Source organism: Mustelus asterias, chromosome 19, assembly GCF_964213995.1.
Source record: "Mustelus asterias chromosome 19, sMusAst1.hap1.1, whole genome shotgun sequence".
NCBI lineage: Eukaryota > Metazoa > Chordata > Chondrichthyes > Carcharhiniformes > Triakidae > Mustelus > Mustelus asterias.
In genome coordinates this window covers 11,061,543-11,084,369 of record NC_135819.1, presented here as the reverse complement: position 1 = coordinate 11,084,369, position 22,827 = coordinate 11,061,543, and the positions used below count along the sequence as shown (strand labels likewise).

Genomic DNA, 22,827 nt, shown 5'->3' with positions numbered 1-22,827 from the left:
TAGGCCTGGGTGGGATTGTTGTCACTGCTGACTCGATGGGCTGAATGGCCTCCTTCTGCACTGAAGGGTTTCTATGATTTCTAATCTCTCATGCATCAGTCCCACCATCCCCGGAATCAGCCTGGTAAACCTTCTCAACACTTCCTCTAGAGCAAGAACATCCTTCCTCAGATAAGGTGACCAAAACCGTTCACGATGTTCCAGGTGTGGCCTCACCAACACCCTGTACAATTGCATCAAGACATCCCTGCTCCTGTACTCAAATCCTCTCACTATAAAGGCCAACATACCATTGCCTTTTTTACTACCTGCTGCACCTGCATGTAAAACTAAGATACAAATCTTTCCTTGCTGAGAGGGTTTATTGAATTTGTTCAGAGTCAACACTCCTCGCGTCCCACCCAATGTCCCAGCTATCCCCTATTTATATATATTTAGAAGACCCGTTTCCCGTAACAATGTCATTGACATTCACAAACCTTAACTATGTAATTGAGAAGACATCGGGCGGAATATTCCAGCCATTCAGACCCCGCCATCACCACAAGTGAGGACGGGGAATTTGGCGCTCAGCCAAATCTCCATACACTTCAGCGGAACTGGAAAACCCCACCGGCCTGAACGGCCGGACGATTCCAGCCAGAGTGCTTCATTTCCCCTCTAAGTGGGAAACATCGGACGAGACTTTAACTCATCCAAAATCCATCTACCTGCACGGAGTTAAAATCAACACCGTTTTTTTGTCCCTTCCAAAGTCTACGGACTTTTATCATAGAATCCCTGCAGTGCAGAAGGAGGCCATTCGGCCCATCGAGTCTGCACCGACCACAATCCCACGCAGGACCCTATCCCCATAACCCCATGCATTTACCCTGCTAATCCCCCGACATTAAGGGGCAATTTAGCATGGCCAATCCACCTAACCTGCACATCTTTGGACCATCAAATAATTTCTTAATGTTACAAAGCACTATCAGGTCAACGCAAGCTGTACATTTCCTTTAAGAGATGTTTGTGGAATTTTACATGGCTCAGAATGTCTTGGTTTGACATGCTTTATCAAAGTTAAACTTGGTTCCATCAAGTTTACGTTGAATATACAGTACAGAAATAGACCACTCGGCTGAGATGATTAACGCTTGTGTTTACACCCCACCCGAGTGGATCTGTAATCTTGGCCATGACTCAATGAAGCCACGCATTTCTCTCCCAGTGGGAATCTGACAGAACAGGCTCCTCCTGAATTAACGGCGTAAGTGGCCTGTGATAAATAGCAACCCATTCACTGCTGCCTCTGATGTGCGTTTATAAGCTTACAAAACCACTGAATGAAATACGAGCACTCTGTACATTAAAGTGGCTTATTCTCCAAAGTGGAGTTGTCGTACTAGGGTAGGTTTAATTTGATTTGATTTTGATTAGATTTATCAATCTCACATAATGTATCGGGATACAATGAAAAGTACTGTTTCTTGCGCGCTATACAGACTAAAGCATGCCATTCATAGAGAAGGAAACAAGACGGTGCAGAATGCAATGTTATAGTCATAGCTAGGGTGTAGAGAAAGATCACCTTAATGCAAGGTAGGTCATAGATCATGGATCATAGAATCCTACAGTGCAGAAGGGGGCCATTCGGCCCATCAAGTCTGCACTGACCACAATCCCACCCAGGCCCTATCCCCAAAATCCCATTCATTTACCCCAGCTAGTCCCCCTGACACAAAGGGGCAATTTAGCACGGCCAATCCACCTAACCTGCACATCGGGTCCATTCAAAAGTCTGATGGCAGCAGGGAAGAAGCTGTTCTTGAGTCCAGTTTAACTGTCCAGTGGCCTGATTGGCCACATTTTCACTTCTTGGTGAAAGGTTGAGGGTTCAAGTGCCACTCAAAGACTGCAGCACAATATCGGGGCTGACGCTCTCTCGGGAGCGCTGAGGGAGTGCAGCACTATAGGAAGCATTGTGTTTCAAAGTAGATGTCGAATGGAGGCACCCCCCTCTCCCCTCCCTCTGTTAGAATAGCAGGGAAGTTGTCATCAGACCGCAAAAAGCTACAAAGGGTTGTGAACGAAGCCCAGTCCATCATGCAAACCAGCCTCCCGTCCATTGACTCCGTCTACACTCAGTAGTTGGTACGTGTCCTCAGACTTTTGTATCTGTTTCCCGACAGAAGAAGATGGAAGAGAGAGTGTCCGAGTAAGGTGGGGTCCTTAATTATGCTGGCTGCTTTTCCCGAGGCAGCGGGGAAGTGTAGACAGAGTCAATGGATGGGAGGCTGGTTTGCGTGATGGAAAGGTAGTGTTGTTGATAAGACAACATCAGTTGGTTCGAATTGTATTAGACTGTTCAGAAAACCGCAGATTAATTTGTTACGAGGTTAGGGTTCAGGCAGAGATCGCAAAAGCCCATCACGGTTGGCACCAGTGGGCAAGATACCCACTTAGAAAGTGGTGGCGGAAGGTTCCTCGTGCTCCAGTTTGCCGTTCCTGTTCTGTCCTGGTTCCCAGGTGAAGTTAAGGGTTGTTACCCATCCCACTTGCGTCACATATCGGCTGCGGGAGAGACCGTGGACCAGACTACAGATGAGGCAAGACTGTGTGTAACCACCGTTACCTTGGCAACATTCCCACCCATGTTGCGAAGAAGCGTCTCTAATGGAAGAAGCCTTTGCTTGAATCCTGGCCACCTGTCAAGTTGCGGAAGGTTCAAGCCCTCCTCTGGGTAACTGGAACCTGCTGACAGAGAGGTGGCAGATTTGCTTTGAGAAACTTTGGCCCTGCAACAAGCAGAGAGTCATCCTCATTTGAATTTTTAAAAATATATTTCCTTGCTCGATGCTACTGTCAGTTGATATTAAGGTTTCCCAATTCAAGTGAGATTTAGGGTCTTAAAAAGCCCAGCGTGCACAGGGTCCAACGTACTGCACAGTCACATCTAGTCACATTTTTAGGTGTCCAGATCAACAGCAACCTGTCCTGGTCCTTCCATGCCGACGCTACAGTTAAGAAAGCAGTCTCACAACACCAGGCTAAAGTCCAACAGGTTTATTTGGAATCACGAGCTTTCGGAGCGCTGCTCCTTCATCAGGGGACTCACCTGATGAAGGAGCAGCACTCCAAAAGCTCGTGATTCCAAATAAACCTGTTGGACTTTAACCTGGTGTTGTGACACTTCTGACTGCGTTTACCCCAGTCCAACACCGGCATCTCCACCTCATAGTTAAGAAAGCCCATCAACGCCTCTACTTTCTCAGGAGATGAAGGAAATTTGGCATGTCCTCTCCAACTCTCACCAACTTTCACAGATGCACCATAGAAAGCATTATTTCCAGATGTATCACAGCTTGGTATGGCTCCTGTTCTGTCCAAGGCCGCAAGAAACTACAAAAGGCCGTGAACGAAGCCCAGTCCATCACGCAAACCAGCCTCACATCCATTGACACTGTCTACACTTCCCGCTGCCTCAGAAAAGCAGCCAGCATAATTAAGGACCCCATGCACCCCAGACACACTCCCTTCCACCTTCTTCCGTCAGGAAAAACATACAAAAGTCTGAGATCACATACCAACCAACTCAAGAACAACTTCTTCTCTACTGCCGTCAGACTTTTGAATGGACCTACCTCGTATTAAGCTGATCTTTCTCTACACCCCAACTATGACTGTAGCGCTACATTCTGCACTCTCTCCTTTCCTTCTCTATGAACGGTATGCTTTGTCTGTATAGCGCGCAAGAAACAATACTTTTCACCGTATACTAATACATGTGACAATAATAAATCAAATCAAATCTGGCAAGATTGAGAGCTTTAACAATGCTGCAAGTCTGTGCTGTGGGGCACAGGCTCCCTGCTATCCGTTTGTCATTCATTTCCACACTCACTCCACCGTTGTTGTTTTTCATTCGTGTGACATGGGCGTCGCTGGCTGGGTCAGCATTTATTGCCCATCCCTAGTTGCCCTTGGAGGGCAGTTGAGAGTCAACCACATTGCTGTGGCTCTAGATTCACGTGTAGGCCAGACCAGGTAAGGACAACAAGTAGGGGTGAGTGATTAAATGCTGGCCAGCCAGCGACGCTTCTGTCCCACGGATGAATAAAAAAGAGTTATATTTCATTGCGAAGCCTAATTGTCCACCTTTTGAACAATATTGACCATTTCCACCACACCAACCCCCCTCCGACCCCCCCCACCCCTGCAGAAGATTTACTGTTTCAGTCTCCCAGCAACCTGGCAAATGGATCTGGTGTTGGGTGGAACTTAGGCCCGTCACATATAATGAAGCGTTGTATGTGGGATGGGTGGTGAGGACTGAGCCTGGAGTCTGAGGGTCTCAGGGGAGCGGGAGGGGTGACGGGGGAGGGTGAAAAAGTGTCTGGATAGTTTGCATTTGCTTTCTCCTTTCTCTTTACAGGGAGACCTGGGAAAACCGGGACAAAAAGGCAGCAAAGGCGACAAAGGAGAGTCGGTGAGTGAAGATCCCATCCAACTCGCGTGTGCTCTCGGCAAAGGGAATATCTCACTGTGTCCGGAATTAGATACAGTCCGTTCATCACCAAAGATCCCATCAACTGATTCCAATGGATCAGCTCAATGTCGATGATCCCATGTCGCCTTTTGAGGAAAAGGGATAAATCCCCCTCAATCCAGTCCAGCCGTCCTCATTGATCACAGAATAACCAATCACTCCTTTTGTTTCTGCCAGTGTTTTTTCCAATGGAGCACAATCGTGGATTTTGCTTCTACAGAGATTGGTGGATATAATAATATATAGTTTATACAGTTCTTATTTATTATATATTTTAGACTTTATATAGCATATATAAAGTCTAAAATTCCTGATAGAAGTCGACAAGGTTATGAGGGGCATGGACAGAGTGGATAGTCAGAAGCTTTTTCCCAGGTTGGAAGAGTCAATTACTAGGGGGGCACAGGTTTAAGGTGTGAGGGGCAAGGTTTAAAGGAGATGTACGAGGCAGATTGTTTACACAGAGGGTGGTGGGTGCCTGGAACTCACGGCCAGGGGAGGTAGTGGAAGTGGATACGATAGTGACTTTTAAGGGGCGTCTTGACAAGTACATGAATAGGATGGGAATAGAGGGATACCGTCCCCAGAAGGGTAGGGGGTTTTAGTTAAGTCGGGCAGCATAGTTGGTGCAGGCTTGGAGGGCCGAAGGGCCTGTTCCTGTGCTGTAATTTTCTTTGTTCGATATATGTATATATTTGTTATATATAGGGTGGGACAGTGGGTAACACTTCCACCTCACAGTGGCAGGGACTTGTGTTCAGTTCTGGCTTTGGGTGACTGTTCGTGTGGAGTCTGCACGTTCTCCCTGTGTCTGCGTGGGTTTCCTCCGGGTGCTCCGGTTTCCTCCCACAGTCCAAAGATGTGCAGGTTAGGTGGATTGGCCATGTTAATTGCCCCTTTGTGTCCAAAGATATGCAGGTTAGGGGGATTGGCCATGCTAAATTGCCCCTTGATGTCCCAAGATGTGTACGTTGAATGGATTAGCCATGCTAAATGTGTGGAATTACAGGGATAGGGCAGGGGGAAGAGCCTGGATAAGATGCTCTGTCAGAGACTCTGTGCAGACGCGATGGGCCAAATGGCCTCTTCTGCACTGTAGGGATTCTATGATATTTATTTATATACATATATGGAAATATATTCCATTTAGATTGAGATATTATAAGGTGAGGGGGAGCTATTCTGCCCAAATTTACAGACCATCTGAGTTTTTAGGAAGACCCACCATCATCAATAACCTTTTGGGATTGGCCATGGCCCCGCTGCTAATCGTAACACTGAAACCACTCCGTTTTCCTTCCGAATCCTGAATCAGCTCCGTGTGGGTAACAGCCATTCCTTTCCCACACCAGCTGGATTCTTGCGTTGAGGCCATTCCAGCCGCAGTCACGGTTCTATTAATCCGAGGCAGCGTGAGGGTTTAAAGGGTCGATTCCAATTTAGCATGAATCCGTCTCATTGTAAACGCGTCATCCTCTTTTTTTCTCCTCTTCTATTATAGGGTCCCCCGGGGCCCCTCGGAATACAGGGCCCGATAGGACATCCGGGTCCCATTGTAAGTATTGGTTGCGTTTGAATTTCTTCACTCTGTCTTTGGTTTAGGGTCAGTCGATGGTATCATTGCACATTCATTTATATACTCCACGTAATGACCCATGGCGCTCTGTCATGGGATTGTATTGAGGTCAAGGTGAAAGGTCAGAACAACAGATCCGAGTTCTGTCACGAGTTGACAGAGACGAATAAAGTCGGGGTAGTGACAGAGGTTGACGTTTAGATTCAACTCAGCATTTCCCAGGATAATGTCTCAAAAACAATAGGTCAAACTAATTTCCAGTCAGTTGTGACCCTCTTCCACTCGGACCTTGCTTTGGGGGGGCCAGGGGTTCGAAATCTGTTTGTGGATGAGGCTGAATGGACTCGGACAGATCGTGGCGCTGTCCATGGTGCTTAACGTTTCCCGGTTTGACCAGGGCCGTGTTGGTGGCTCAGTTCATTTACCTCTGAGCCGCAGCTCAGACAGAACCTTTGCCAATCAAGTGCAAGGGTTTAGAAAGGTGTGTAATGTTCTTCTGTACCCCACGGAGACTGGCATATAGCGCACATCCTGTGTGACACGGGGTTCAGTGTTTCTGAGGCATACCACATATTGGAGCTAAGAGGTAGATGTACCTTTGCATTGAGCGAGACAGAGAGAGAGAGAAAGCGAGACAGAGAGAGAGAGAGAAAGCGAGACAGAGAGAGAGAGAGAAAGCGAGACAGAGAGAGAGAGAAAGCGAGACAGAGAGAAAGAGAAAGCGAGACAGAGAGAGAGAGAAAGCGAGACAGAGAGAGAGAGAAAGCGAGACAGAGAGAGAGAGAGAAAGCGAGACAGAGAGAGAGAGAGAAAGCGAGACAGAGAGAGAGAGAGAAAGCGCGACAGAGAGAAAGCGAGAGAGAGAAAGCAAGACAGAGAGAGAGGGAGAGAAAGCGAGACAGAGAGAGAGAGAGAAAGCGAGACAGAGAGAGAGAGAGAAAGCGAGACAGAGAGAGAGAGAGAAAGCGAGACAGAGAGAGAGAGAGAAAGCGAGACAGAGAGAGAGAGAGAAAGCGAGACAGAGAGAGAGAGAGAAAGCGAGACAGAGAGAGAGAGAGAAAGCGCGACAGAGAGAAAGCGAGAGAGAGAAAGCAAGACAGAGAGAGAGGGAGAGAAAGCGAGACAGAGAGAGAGAGAGAAAGCGAGACAGAGAGAGAGAGAGAAAGCGAGACAGAGAGAGAGAGAGAAAGCGAGACAGAGAGAGAGAGAGAAAGCGAGACAGAGAGGGAGAGAAAGCGAGACAGAGAGAGAGAGAAAGCGCGACAGAGAGAAAGCGAGAGAGAGAAAGCAAGACAGAGAGAGAGAGAGAGAAAGCGAGCCAGAGACAGAGAGAGAGAGAAAGCGAGACAGAGAGAGAGAGAAAGCGAGACAGAGAGAGAGAGAAAGCGAGACAGAGAGAGAGAGAAAGCGAGACAGAGAGAGAGAGAAAGCGAGACAGAGAGAGAGAGAAAGCGAGACAGAGAGAGAGAGAAAGCGAGACAGAGAGAGAGAGAAAGCGAGACAGAGAGAGAGAGAAAGCGAGACAGAGAGAGAGAGAAAGCGAGACAGAGAGAGAGAGAGAAAGCGAGACAGAGAGAGAGAGAGAAAGCGAGAGAGAGAGAGAGAGAGAAAGCGAGACAGAGAGAGAGAGAGAAAGCGAGACAGAGAGAGAGAGAGAAAGCGAGAGAGAGAGAGAGAGAGAGAAAGCGAGACAGAGAGAGAGAGAGAAAGCGAGACAGAGAGAGAGAGAAAGCGAGACAGAGAGAGAGAGAAAGCGAGACAGAGAGAGAGAGAAAGCGAGACAGAGAGAGAGAGAGAAAGCGAGACAGAGAGAGAGAGAAAGCGAGACAGAGAGAGAGAGAGAAAGCGAGAGAGAGAGAGAGAGAGAAAGCGAGAGAGAGAGAGAGAGAGAAAGCGAGAGAGAGAGAGAGAGAAAGCGAGAGAGAGAGAGAGAGAAAGCGAGAGAGAGAGAGAGAGAAAGCGAGAGAGAGAGAGAGAGAAAGCGAGAGAGAGAGAGAGAAAGCGAGAGAGAGAGAGAGAGAAAGCGAGAGAGAGAGAGAGAGAAAGCGAGACAGAGAGAGAGAGAGAAAGCGAGAGAGAGAGAGAGAGAGAAAGCGAGAGAGAGAGAGAGAGAGAAAGCGAGAGAGAGAGAGAGAGAAAGCGAGAGAGAGAGAGAGAGAAAGCGAGAGAGAGAGAGAGAGAAAGCGAGAGAGAGAGAGAGAGAAAGCGAGAGAGAGAGAGAGAAAGCGAGAGAGAGAGAGAGAGAAAGCGAGAGAGAGAGAGAGAGAAAGCGAGACAGAGAGAGAGAGAGAAAGCGAGACAGAGAGAGAGTGAGAAAGCGAGACAGAGAGAGAGAGAGAAAGCGAGACAGAGAGAGAGAGAGAAAGCGAGACAGAGAGAGAGAGAGAAAGCGAGACAGAGAGAGAGAGAGAAAGCGAGACAGAGAGAGAGAGAGAAAGCGAGACAGAGAGAGAGAGAGAAAGCGAGACAGAGAGAGAGAGAGAAAGCGAGACAGAGAGAGAGAGAAAGCGAGACAGAGAGAGAGAGAGAAAGCGAGACAGAGAGAGAGAGAGAAAGCGAGACAGAGAGAGAGAGAGAAAGCGAGACAGAGAGAGAGAGAGAAAGCGAGACAGAGAGAAAGCGAGACAGAGAGCGAGACAGAGAGAAAGCGAGACAGAGAGTGAGACAGAGAGTGAGACAGAGAGTGAGACAGAGAGCGAGACAGAGAAAGCGAGAGACAGAGAGCGAGACAGAGAGAAAGCGAGAGACAGAGAGCGAGACAGAGAGAAAGCGAGAGACAGAGAGCGAGACAGAGAGAGAGAGAGAAAGAGAGACAGAGAAAGCGAGACAGAGAAAGAGAGGGAGAGAAAGCGAGACAGAGAGAGAGGGAGAGAAAGCGAGACAGAGAGAGAGGGAGAGAAAGCGAGACAGAGAGAGAGGGAGAGAAAGCGAGACAGAGAGAGAGGGAGAGAAAGCGAGACAGAGAGAGAGAGAGAGAGAAAAGCGTCCAGTCTTGGCTGTACAACAGGAAAGAAGATCGCGGAATACGGCTTTTCTTTTATGGCATTACTTGTTCACTTGTGACCTCTGTTGAGGTTTTAAGTGAAAGATTTGGGCCAGATTCAAAAGTCAAAGTCCTGTTGTAAACAATTGTCTCTTGTCGACATATCTGTCTATCCAGCGTTTCAGTTGCAATGTGATTCGGTGACACCTAGAGGTGTTGTATTATTCAACGAGTTAGGAACCATATTGGCATGCAGATGTGTACAAACACATCCAGAGTGTTACATAACTCGCACAGCAGGTAGGGATACTGAGTAACAGTTTCTGTCTGCACGCAGTACATGAGATTCACAGAAAGCTCCAACATTTGTGTCTCTCAGTGTGATCATTTTAAAACTTCTGATAATCACCAAACATTACAAGACCCGTATCTCAGCTTTGCCCGCTGCCCTATGCTGAGTAACTGTGTTTTGTGTGTCTGTGCAGGGTTCTGATGGTGAGCCGGGCCCGAGAGGTTATCAGGGAATGCGTGGTCAGAAAGGCGATGATGGAATCCGTGGCCTCCCGGGTTCCTCTGGTCCTGTTGGACTTCAGGTAATTAAACTGAAACTTCCATTCAGTGGCAGCACAGTCCCAGGTCACAACGGAGATAATTGACCTTGCTTCCATAACCCTTCACATCAAGTGCTGCGTCAGCAATTACTTTCTCTCTCTCTATCATTCTTTCTCTCTCTCTTTCTCCCTTTTCTTTCTTTCTATTTATTTCCCTCGATCTCTGTTTCTCCCTTTCTCTCTCTCTCCATTTCTTTCTCTCTTTTCTCTCTCTCTCTCTCTCTCCCTTTTGCTCCCCCTCTCTCCCTTTTCTCTCCTTCCCTCACTCTCTCTTTTTCTCTCTCTCTCTTTCTTTCTGTCTCTCTCTTTCTCTCTCTCTTTCTCTGCTCTCACATTCTCAGTTTCTCTTTCTCTCTGTTTCTCCCTTTCTCGCTCTCTCTCTCCATTCTCTTCCTCCATTCTCTCTCCATTTCTTTCTCTCTTTTCTCTCTCTCTCTCCATTTCGCTCCCTCTCTCTCTGTTTCTTTTCTCTCTGTTTCTCTCCTTCCCTCACTCCCTCATTCTCTCTCTTTGTTTCTATCCTCTCTCTCTATCTGTTTCTCTTCTCTCTCTCTCTCTGTTTCCTCCTCTCTCTGTTTTTCTCTCTCTCTCTGTTTCCTCCTTTCTCTCTCTCTCTTCCCCTCTCTCTATCTTTGCTTTTCCTTTTCTCTCTCCTTCTCTCGCATTCTCTCAGTTTCTCTCTCTCTCTCTGTTTCTCTCTCTCTGTTTCTCTCTCTCTGTTTCTCTCTCTCTGTTTCTCTCTCTCTGTTTCTCTCTCTCTCTCTGTTTCCTCCTCTCTCTCTCTCTCTCTGTTTCTCTCTCTCTGTTTCCTCCTCTCTCTCTCTCTCTCTGTTTCTCTCTCTCTCTGTTTCTCTCTTTCTGTTTCCTCCTCTCTCTCTCTCTCTCTGTTTCTCTCTCTCTGTTTCTCTCTCTCTGTTTCTCTCTCTCTGTTTCTCTCTCTCTCTGTTTCCTCCTCTCTCTCTCTCTCTGTTTCTCTCTCTCTGTTTCCTCCTCTCTCTCTCTCTCTCTGTTTCTCTCTTTCTGTTTCCTCCTCTCTCTCTCTCTCTGTTTCTCTCTCTCTGTTTCCTCCTCTCTCTCTCTCTCTCTGTTTCTCTCTCTCTCTGTTTCTCTCTTTCTGTTTCCTCCTCTCTCTCTCTCTCTCTGTTTCCTCCTTTCTCTCTCTCTTCCCCTCTCTCTCTTTGCCTCTCTCTCTTTGTTTTTCTCTTCCTCTCTGCTTCTCCTTCTCTCGCATTCTCTCAGTTTCTCTTCTCTCTCTCTGTTTCTCCCGTTCTCTCACTCTCTGTTTCTCTCTCTAGAGAGGTTTAGCCAATGGCTGAATGGAAGCCTGAATAGGCTAACTTCCTGCGCTGACATGGACATGAGGAAACGTTGATTGAAATGACCCTACAATAATGACCCCCTCTCCACCCCCCCCCCCCCCCCCCCCCACCCCCTGTCTCTGACAGTTGTCAATCTGAGGCCCACATTCCCTTACTTTCGTCCAACACTAAGCAGCCTCCCAGTTGGGGGTTTGCCGTCTATCAGGGAAACCAAATGGAAGGAATGAAAGATTTTCACCGGCTTCAGTTAATGGCTTGGGAAGAAGTACGACCCTTCAGTGCTCAAAGGTGAAAGGTCCTAGTGTCACCTCTGACCTATTCCTCAGAGGGTGTAATCTGTCATCGAGCAGCGAGAATGACTCTCTATGAACAAGGATACTATTAAACTGGAAAGAGTGCAGAAAAGATTTACTCGGATGCTACCGGGACTTGATGGTTTAAGTTATAAGGAGAGGCTGGATAGACTGGGACTTTTCTCTCTGGAGCGTAGGAGGCTGAGGGGTGATCTTATAGAGGCCTATAAAATAATGAGGGGCATAGATCAGCTAGATAGTCAATATCTTTTCCTAAAGCTAGGGGAGTCTAAAACCAGAGGATGTAGGTTTAAGGTGAGAGGGGAGAGATACAAAAGGGTCCAGAGGGGCAATTCTTTCACTCAAAGGGTGATGAGTGTCTGGAAGGAGGTAGTAGTAGAGGTGGGTACAATTTTGTCTTTTAAAAAGCATTTAGATAGTTACATGGGTAAAATGGGTAGAGAGGGATATGGGCTAAATGTGGGCAATTGGGATTAGTTTAGGGATTTTTTAAAAAACAGGCGGCATGGACAAGTTGGGCCGAAGGGCCTGTTTCCATGCTGTTAACCTCTATGACTCTATAACAAGGTAGGTGGCCGCAGCTGGTACCTGAAGGCATCCTTAACTGGGTTTGTTTCTGAAAGTCTGTTCCAGTTAGAGGCTCGAAATAACTGCGTTTGTCGGACAGTACTTTTGATTCATCCTCACAGTTTATAGCAGTTGACAGTGAATTCAAGTTTCCGGTGTGGAGTGAGGAAGCAGCTGACTGCAGAAGGCCCAGGTCACAGTGGGAAGCCGTCATTGGAATGTGATTTTGCTGATATAACAGTCAGTATTTATCTGTTTGATGAATATACAATCCGCTCGGAGGGCCCCACATGTTGCTGGAGTCAGATATTTTTTGCCCGTTGAGTGCCGTACTTTACAACAATCATCTTGACTGATTTGATCAGGGGCGGCACGGCGGCACAGTGGGTTAGCACTGCTGCCTCACAGCGCCTGGGACCCGGGTTCGATTCCCGGATTGGGTCACTGCCTGTGTGGAGTCTGCACATCCTCCCCGTGTCTGCGTGGGTTTCCTCCGGCTGCTCCGGTTTCCTCCCACACTCCAAAGATGTGCGGGTTAGGTGGATTGGCCGTACTAAATTTCCCCCTAGTGTCAGGGGGGATTAGCAGGGTAAATACGTAGGGTTACGGGGATAGGGTCTGGAATCACAGAATCATAGAATTAGTACAGTGCAGAAAGAGGCCACTCAGCCCATCAAGCCTGCACCGACCACAATCCCATCCAGGCCCTATCCCGTACTATTCTAATTTCCCTGAAACTAAGGGGCAATTTAGCACGGCCAATCCATGCCGCGCATCTTTGCACTGTGGGAAGAAACCCACGCAGACACAGGGAGAACGTGCAAACTCCACACAGACAGTGACCCAAGCCGGGAATCGAACCCAGGTCCCTGGCGCTGTGAGGCAGCAGTGCTTGCCACTGTGCCGCCCATCGGTGCAGACTCGATGGGCCAAATGGTGGTCTTCTGCACTGTAGAGATTCTATACACAGAGAGAAAGAAAGGAGAGGGTGCAGAATGTAATGTTACAGCCATTGCTAGGGTGTAGAGAAAGATCAACTTAATGCAATATCTGTGACAAGCTCACGATTAAACTCGGAAAAAGAATGGATAAATCAAGGTGAATCTATTGCCTTTGACTCCTGAGGGTGCTGACCTATCTTTGTCTTTTACAGGGACTTCCTGGTCCTCCAGGTGATAAAGGAGAGAGTGGAGATGTTGGGCCAATGGTAGGTGGACTGTTAACACTGGAATCATGGGTAGACAGTGGTGTTGTGGGAGTATTACAGGACTGGTAACCTGGAGGCCCAGGCTAACAGGTTCGAATCTCACCGCGGCAACTGGTGGAACTTAAACTCAATTATTAAACCGGGGGTCGAAAGTGGTGGTGACCATGACAACTGTCATCGACCCACCTGGTTCACAAGTGCCCTTTAGAGAAGGAAATCTGCTGTCCTTAGCTGACCGCTCAGCCGTATCAAACCGTTCCGGAAAAGTCCTCCTACCTGGACTGCAACGAGGCTCGCCACCAACTCCTGAAGGGCCGGTAGGGATGGACATCAAACACCGGCCTTGTCCCAGACGCCCACATCCCCTGAAAGAATGAACTAAAATTCCTCACGGCCATCCACCAATGGAAGCAGCTCGCTACGGAACGGCATAACGTCGACAAAGTCAACTGATTTGACGGAAAGTACCAGATCAGAACCCGCCCTTTCCCCACACACACAGCAGGCCGAGAAGTAGCGTGAAGAACCGCAAAGCCAGTTATATCAATTTGGGGCAGTTGTTTGACATTGATGTCAACATGAGAACTCTGGAACTTGGTTGAAAATAATCAGCCAGGAGAGAGAGAGGTCCAGTTATTAGAACGTAGAAGGGTACAGCAGAGGAACAGACCCTTTGGCCCACAACACTTGTTGTTCTGACCGAGAACCAAGACCCAAAATGTGACCCCGCCTCACTCGCCACCAGCTAAACCTTAATATCAGGGTCAAAAGTCAAGGGTACCCCAGGGTTTGGGGGAGGGAGGCTGCAGAATTCTTACCTGAGCTACCAAATTTGGCAGTCCTTTCTATGATTGGTTGATTATTCTTGGCAGTAAGGGTTGGGGTGGGCCGGGAAGTGGGGGGTTTCTAATGTAACTCATCTATCGCAGAACACCATTTAACGCTTCTCTCATCATGTCCTCGTTTGCAGGGTCCGCCCGGTTCCCCAGGGGCAAGAGGTCCTCCAGGAGCTAATGGCGCCACCGTAAGTTCTTCTCTCTGATTTCATTTTCACTGCCCCCCCACCCCCCTTGAGGGCTGTGCATGTCAACCAACTTGGCAAAGGCAAAGGAACATTTCATACATTCCGAGCTTTAGTTGGATCAAGTGCGGCACAACTGGAGAGGGGGGGCATCCGGAACCTTCTTGAAGTGTGTCATGGAGTCTGTACCCACCATCTCTTCGAGGTGGTTTCTCGGAGGGAGACAGTAGGCGAAGTTGCCAGGACATCACCACGGTTGGAAGGAGAGATGGAAGTGTATCGGGAAACAGAGGGTTTGGGCTGGGTTCACCTGGTGTGTTCCATGGTCCTATGTTTGAGGAAGAGGGGAAGACAGAGGGAGGTGGGGAATTCCATAGACGTAAGGAGTTGAGAAAATGTAAGATGGAAAAGAAAACATAGAAACTAGGAGCAGGAGGAGGCCATTTGGCCCTTCGAGCCTGCTCCGCCATTCAATGTAATACTGACTGATCCTTGATCTCAAGGAAGGTGGTCCAATTTCAGTCAGAATGTAGCACAGTGATCTGGAACACTTTTGCTCCTCCCACACACCTCTTACTCAGCCACCATGAAGATGTTTGAGCCTGGTTTAACCCACACGTCTTTCGAACTGTGGGAGGAAACCGGAGCACCCGGAGGAAACCCACGCCGACACGGGGGAGAACGGGCAAACTCCACACAGACAGTGACCCAAGCCAGGAATCGAACCCGGGTCCCTGGCGCTGTGAGGCAGCAGTGCTAACCACTGTGCCACCGTGATGGATATGCAACCATTAAGTTAAGATAAGGATTGGCTATGATCGAATTGAATGGCGGAGCAGACTCATGGAGCTGATGGTCTTTCTGTGTTTCTATACACTATAAAGCTGCTGTGTAGTTTTAATGTTCCTTTTGAGTGTAGCTTATACGTTGCTGGATGATTGAGTTCCAGAGGGAGTCCCTCTGCCGTTATCTCCTGCCTGGGAGATTCTGGTGTTTAGCTCAGCAATATTTTAACTGGATTGCAAGGTAAAACATGCGGGAGAATGCCAAAATCTGCAACACTGCAGTCATCTACATTTTTTGATTTGATTTATTATTGTCACATGTATTAGTATACAGTGAAAAGTATTGTTCCCTGCGCGCTATACAGACAAAGCATACCGTTCATAGAGAAGGAAAGGAGAGGGTGCAGAATGTAGTGTTACAGTCACAGCTGGGGTGTAGAGAAAGGTCAACTTAATGCGAGGTAGGTCCATTCAAAAGTCTGACAGCAGCAGGGAAGAAGCTGTTCTTGAGTCCAGTTTAACCGTCCAGTGTCTGATTGGCCACATTTTCACTTCTTGGTGAAAGGTTGAGGGTTCAAGTGCCACTCAAAGACTGCAGCACAATATCGGGGCTGACGCTCTCTCGGGAGCGCTGAGGGAGTGCAGCACTATAGGAAGCATTGTGTTTCAAAGTAGATGTCAAATGGAGGCCCCCCCCCCCCCGCCACTCCACCCCACCCCAGGTGCATTATTCGAAGAGCAGGAAAGTTATGCTCAGACCGCAAAAAACTACAAAGGGTCGTGATTGTAGCCCAGTCCATCACTCAAACCAGCCTCCCATCTGCCTCGGCAAAGCAGTCAGCGTAAGTAAGGACCCCACACACCCCGGACATTCTGTCTTCCACCTTCTTCCGTTGGGCGAAAGATACATAAGTCTGAGGTCACGCACCAACCGACTCAAGAACAGCTTCTTCCCTGCTGCTGTCAGACTTTTGAATGGACCTACCTCGCATTAAGTTGATCTTTCTCCACACCCTAGCTGTGACTGTAACACTACATTCTGCACCCTCTTCTTTCCTTCTCTATGAACGGTATGCTTTGTCTGCATGGCGCGCAAGAAACAATACTTTTCACTGTATGTTAATGCATGTGACAATAATAAATCAAATCAAATCAGTGCCCTGGCCAGCATTTGCTACCAAATAAACCTGTTGGACTTTAACCCGGTGTTGTTAAACTTCTTACTGTGTTTACCCCAGTCCAACGCCGGCATCTCCACATCAATATTTATCCTTCAGCCAACTTTCACCGCAAACTGGCAATCTGGTCACCGTCACTGTTGTTGTTTGAGGGAGCTGGCTGTGCGCAAATTGGCTGTCATGTTTCCTGTATCACAGTGATGCTGAGGAAAGAGGAGCAGGAGTCGATCTTTCGGCCCTTCGAGCCATTCAGTAAAGTCATGGCTGATCTTCTAACTCAACACCACATTCCCGCGCCATCCCAGAATCTTCTGCTATCTTCAATATCGAGAATTCCATTGATCGAAGATATTCAAAACTAAGCTTCCCCAGACCTCCGGGCAGGGAGTTACAAAGATTCACCATCCTTCTTTCTATGGTGCATCAGTAAAAATTGGTGACAGTGATAGCGGACATGCTGAATTTCCTTAGCCTCCTGAGGATGTTGGTGGGCTTTCTTAACTATAGCATCGGCGTGGAGGGACCAAGACAGGTTGTTGGTGATCTGGACGCCTAGAAACCTAAAGCTCTCGACCATTTCCACTTCATCCCCATTGATGTAGACACGGGCACGTTCTCCGCTGTGCTTCCTGCATCCCTGATATGAACACTTGAGTGGTAGTCAATTGGAGTGAAGGCACAATGGGATGGTGAAAGGTGCTAAAGGAACGCAACACTATCTTGCCTCCACAAACAAAGCCAAGTAACTGAGAAAATAACCCCAGCCTTTTGAGTGTGAATCTTCAGTGCGTGAGCGTGAGGTGTGTGAGCGTGAGGTGTGTGAGCGTGAGGTGTGTGAGCGTGAGGTGTGTGAGCGTGAGGTGTGTGAGCGTGAGGTGTGTGAGCGTGAGGTGTGTGAGCGTGAGGTGTGTGAGCGTGAGGTGTGTGAGCGTGAGGTGTGTGAGCGTGAGGTGTGTGAGCGTGAGGTGTGTGAGCGTGAGGTGTGTGGGCGTGAGGTGTGTGGGCGTGAGGTGTGGGCGTGAGGTGTGTGGGCGTGAGGTGTGTGGGCGTGAGGTGTGTGGGCGTGAGGTGTGTGGGCGTGAGGTGTGTGGGCGTGAGGTGTGTGGGCGTGAGGTGTGTGGGCGTGAGGTGTGTGGGCGTGAGGTGTGTGGGCGTGAGGTGTGTGGGCGTGAGGTGTGTGGGCGTGAGGTGTGTGGGCGTGAGGTGTGTGGGCGTGAGGTGTGTGGGCGTGAGGTGTGTGGGCGTGAGGTGTGTGGGCGTGAGGTGTGTGGGCGTGTGGGCGTGAGGCGTGTGGGCGTGAGGCGTGTGAGCGTGAGGCGTGTGAACGTGAGGTGTGCATGTCTGAGTACGTGTGCATGTGTGTGCAAGTGTTTGTGCGTGTGAGCATGCGCGTGTGCGTGCGTGTGCGAGTATGTTTGTGTGTGAGAGCGTGTGTGTTTGTGTGAGTGAGTGTGTGTACGTGTGTGAGCGTGTTTTGTGTGTGTGTTCAGGTAGTTTTGCCACGCTACCAGTTACTCACAGCCGGGGGACAACTAACAGACGGAGAACAGCTCTTTTGAAATCTCTTATTTGCATAATTATTTACTTTGTTTAGTCAATAGATTTTGTAGGTCTCTGAGGCGTGGGGGAGGTGCAACAGCAAACAACAGATGCTTCTGCAGAGTGCTTAAACCAATTATCCGTGTATATTTATGTTGCATTCAAGGAAGGTGGCAGGGAACATTCTGTGTGGCAAACTCCGCAGTCCGTGTCATCCCAGCTTTCGAATGAATTTTCAGTTTGGATCCTGGACCCAGACCCCAGCACCCACCCCCCCACCCCCCTCTCCCCACCGCCACAGTGTATCGGGAAGATTCGCCTGACAACGATTTAGTCTTGATTGGCCAATCAGTGGGCACTAGTCACTGAATTGAGAATGATGGAGGGTCGATGGTGGGGGAGCTGGGATGGGGAGGGGCAGGGGGGTGGTTGCAGGGTGAGGTGGGATTTGGAGTCTTCCTGTAGTACTGTCCTCCGTGCCACCCTAGCCCCCGCCACCCTCCACGTGGGGCGTTGGTCTCTCTGCAGCTAACGATGCCGTGGGGGCCCCACAGGAGGTCAGAGAAATACCACTCAGCCAGCCACCAATCCTTCATTGGTCTAATAGTGACCATAACTAGCTAACCACATGGCAAATGGCAACCCCTCCCCTCCCCGCCGCCTCACCCCCTGCAACCCAGTCTTCCTCACACTAGCTCGGGTTCAGGATGGTGCTGGTAAAATGGTCAACCGGCATGTTTAGGCGGTGGCACAGAATTGCTGCCCTTGCCCGCGCAGTTTTCACCCCTATATCAGGGACTTAGAAATCTTAGAAACCCTACAGCACAGAAAGAGGCCATTCGGCCCATCGAGTCTGCACCAACCACATTCCCACCCAGGCCCTACCCCCATATCCCGACATATTTACCCACTAATCCCTCTAACCTACGCATCCCAGGACACTAAGGGGCAATTTTAGCATGGCCAATCAACCTAACCCGCACATCTTTGGACTGTGGGAGGAAACCGGAGCACCCGGAGGAAACCCACACAGACACGAGGAGAATGTGCAAACTCCACACAGACAGTGACCCAAGCCGGGAATCGAACCCAGGTCCCTGGAGCTATGAAGCAGCAGTGCTAACCACTGTGCTACCGTGCCGGACTGTCTTTTTAATTTGCCCCTCAACCTGTTGGTTAACTCGAAGGCGCATCCATGGGGGCAGCTGGGACACTGCGGGTTGGGGGAACTGGTAGAGTGTCTGACTTTGCTATCTTGGAAATAAACTTGTTTGAATCTTAGAATCCTACAATGCAAAAGGAGGCCATTTGGCCCGTCGAGTCTGCACCGACCACAATCCCACCCAAGCCCGATCCTCTTAACCCCATACATTTACCCAGCTAGTCCCCCTGACACTAAGGGGCAATTTAGCATGGCCAATCCACCTAACCCGCACATTTGGCGGCACGATAGCACAGTGGTTAGCACTGCTGCTTCACAGCGCCAGGGACCTGGGTTCGAATCCCGGCTCGGCTCGCTGTCTGTGTGGAGTTTGCACATTCTCCCTGTGTCTGCGTGGGTTTCCTCCGGGTGCTCTGGTTTCCTCCCACAGTCCAAAGATGTGTGGGTTAGGTTGATTGGCCATGCTACATTGCCCCTTAGTGTCCCGGAATGCATAGGTTAAAGGGGTTAGTGGGTAAAATATGTAGGGATATGTGGATAGGACCTGGGTGGGATAGTGGTCAGAGCAGACTCGATGGGCCGAATGGCCTCTTTCTGCATTGTAGGATTCTATGATTCTATGATCTTTGGACACTAAGGGACAATTTAACATGGCCAATCCACCTAACCGGCATATCTGTGGACACTAAGGGGCAATTTACCATGGCCAATCCACTTAACCTGCACATCTTTGAACACTAAGGGGTAATTTAGCATGGCCAATCCGCCTTTGAGGTCCCGGCATGCTTTAAACTCATTCTTCCTCAACATTTGATTATTGGAATAAAGGCCCATAGGGACACCATTGCCACACACAGAGGGCAAGCATTGTTGGGCACTAAGTGCCAGCAGATGCCCACTTCATGAGAACTGACAGGAAAAGTATTCCCCTGAGTCCGGTCCAAAACTCTCTCGTATTCAGTTGGATATAATACATTGTCAAATCCATCATCTCAAGTCTGAAAAAGCAATCACACTGTAAATCAGAAACAGGATATCAAAGGCGCTCTGTTTCCATTCCGATCACTGAGAACACTTCAATTATACCACACACTGATGGTGTGATGTGACTAACATTTCAGGTCCCACCCGCTGCAAGTCATTGTTTCAATAGAAATTGATTTCCTCATGCGTTCCTTACTGTGTGACAGCCCCAGACAATGATACACTGGCGCCTACCATGACCAAGCCACCAGTGGCTCACCTACATTGTCTCGGTTGGGTGGACCTTTTGCAGCCTCGGGAGAATTTAGCACGGCCCAATGCACTTAACCAGCACGTCTTTCGGACTGTGGGAGGAAACCCACGCAGACACAGGGAGAACGTGCAAACTCCACACAGACAGCGACCCAAGCTGGGAATCGAACCCGGGTCCCTGGCGCTGTGAGCGCTAACCACTGTGCCACCCATTTGCACACAGCAAGATCCCACAAACAACCATGGGAGGAGAGCAATGTTGGCCGTTGAAGCGATACAGTCCAAGACGCTGGGAGAATTTCTTCCAAATAGTAAGATGGGACCTTGTCCTCTCTTCCTAAAAGCGGCAATATTTGATTTGATTTATTATTGTCACATGTATCGGGATACAGTGAAAAGTATTATTTCTTGCGCGCTATGCAGACAAAGCATACCGTTCATAGAATACACAGGGGAGAGGGAAAGGAGAGGGTGCAGAATGTAGTGTTACAGTCCAAGCTAGTGTGTAGAGAAAGATCAACTTAATATAAGATAGGTCCATTCAAAAGTCTGATGGCAGCAGGGAAGAAGCTGTTCTTGAGTCGGTTGGTATGTGATCTTAGACTTTTGTATCTTTTTCCTGATGGCAGAAGGTGGAAGAGAGAATGTCCGTGGTGTGTGGGGTCCTTGATTATGCTGGCTGCTTTTCCGAGGCAACGGGAAGTGTAGACAGAGTCAATGGATTGGAGGCTGGTTTGCGTGATGGACTGGGCTTCGTTCACGACTCTTTGTAGTTGCTTGCTGTATGATTCAAGTGACCCACTAGGGAGCTGTTAACAGACAAAGTTGATTTAAGAATACAGTTAACGCATAGAAAGAAAATTAGCAATAACTTTTACCAGTTACAAAAACACACCTATAACATTGTATAAACCTTATCAGCTAAGTATGCTGTTCCAAATCAAATAACCCCCGGCAAACATACACCCAGTCCTGGGCTTAGCACAGAAAGCAAGTATGCTCACATGATGCTGGACCTTGCAGCTTCACAACACCTGCTGTGAATTAGTCCTTTGGAGGTGGAATTGAAAAGCTGAGGCTTTCCTCCCCTGGAACTTTCAGCACGCTTGGAGAGACAGAGACACTCCTTGCCTCCATCTTCAAGCGAGCCAGCTACCAAGAGATGAATTTCCAATACCAAGGAGAGGGACACAAACACTGTTTGCAGTCTGCAGTTCCAACAGCTTCTGCCCAACTGAAAGTAAAGACCTTTGGATTTCTTCTGTGAGGAAAAAAAAAACTAACCACCTGACCTGTCAACCAGTTGCAAATCAACAATTCTCAAAAGGGTCAAAAACTCCAGGACACTGCCTTAGGCCCAGAGTTAAAATAAACAAAAGGCACCCATTTGGGTGGCACGGTGGCACAGCGGTTGTGGGTGGCACGGTGGCACAGCGGTTAGCACTGCTGCCTCACAGCTCCAGGGACCTGGGTTCGATTCCCGGCTTAGTCGGGAACTGGTCTGTGCGGAGTTTGCACGTTCTCCCCGTGTCTGCGTGGGTTTCCTCCGGGTGCTCCGGTTTCCTCCCACAGTCCAAAGATGTGCAGGTTAGGTTGGTTGGCCGTGCTGAATTGCCCCTTAGTGTCCCGGGATGCGTAGGTTAGAGGGATTAGGAGGGTACATATGTGGGGTGACGGGGATAGGGCCTGGGTGGGATTGTTGTCGGTGCAGGCTCGATGGGCCAAATGGCCTCCTTCTGCACTGGAGATATTCTATGATTCTATGGCTTTAACAACAATAAAAGATGCCACTACAGACATCATGGTGCCAATAAACAAAAGAAAACTGGCCTGAATAAAAACTACAGAAAACATGATTAAGTACATTTCTTAAAGGCTCAGTAGCATCCCAGTATGTGAAGGAATACTCTTCCTTAATGTACACTGACCCTGACAAATCTTCTTCTTTGAAACCTTACACCACCCTGCATTCAAATCTTCTGCGGGCCAAAAACTCCACAGAGCTCGACCCCTGGTGGCACCAGTGAGTAGTTGCGACGTGGAACTGGCCACCCCGGGGAGTAATTTGATGTGAATAGCCCAGATGCATTGAAGGGGAATCCTAGTTTTAAGAGAAAGAGAGCGGAATCGATGGTTACAATGAAAGGGTGAGAAGGAGAGGAGTGGGAGGAGGCTTGTGTGGAACCTACACTCTAGAATGGACCAGTCGGGCTGAATGGCCAGTTTCTGTATTATGTGTTCTGTGTAATTTCTGTGTAAACCTGTGGGGAGGCTGGGGGGTGGCGGGGGAGGGGGGGGGGGGGAATCTAAAGGGTGGTTTTTGAGATCCTTTTCATGCAAGGACACATGCTTACTCGGCGACTGGTTACGTACTTGCCTTTTCCTATCATCCGACTCTCGAAGGAACCCGCTATCTGACGCTGCTGAGAGTTTACGCTGAAACAATCTCGAACCAAACCATGCTCGGTATTCACCTTCCCTTTTGTGTCTTCACAGGGGCCCCCAGGTCTCACCGGAGGAGTCGGCTCCCCAGGGGCAGTGGGCGAAAAGGTAAGCCGGTTGGTCTTGCTTGGGTAGTTTTTTTTTTTGCCTGTGCAGAAATCCTGATATCCCGACCACTTGCTCGGAAACCTTACGGTTCTAGAACAGGGGCAGGCGCCGGTGGGGATTAGCAGGACACGGTTTTGGCAGAGCAATACTTGTTAGAGTGGGGGATGAAGGTGGGCGGGGTGTTTTTTGCATTCTGTTACAAGTCGGGTCGGATATTTCAAGGTGTTCTACGAAACTCGTCTGACTTG

The 22,827-nt window shown here is 48.9% G+C and overlaps 1 protein-coding gene across 1 annotated transcript in view; it reads left to right on the top strand.

Moving 5' to 3' along the window:
* Positions 1–22,827, top strand: part of LOC144507597 (uncharacterized) — a 282,765-nt gene that overhangs the window by 218,046 nt on the left and 41,892 nt on the right. The window contains exons 27-32 of the mRNA XM_078234752.1: positions 4,418–4,471; positions 6,033–6,086; positions 9,576–9,683; positions 13,055–13,108; positions 14,079–14,132; positions 22,526–22,579. Coding sequence (XP_078090878.1) covers positions 4,418–4,471; positions 6,033–6,086; positions 9,576–9,683; positions 13,055–13,108; positions 14,079–14,132; positions 22,526–22,579 — 378 coding nt within the window. The remainder of the gene's footprint in view (positions 1–4,417; positions 4,472–6,032; positions 6,087–9,575; positions 9,684–13,054; positions 13,109–14,078; positions 14,133–22,525; positions 22,580–22,827) is intronic.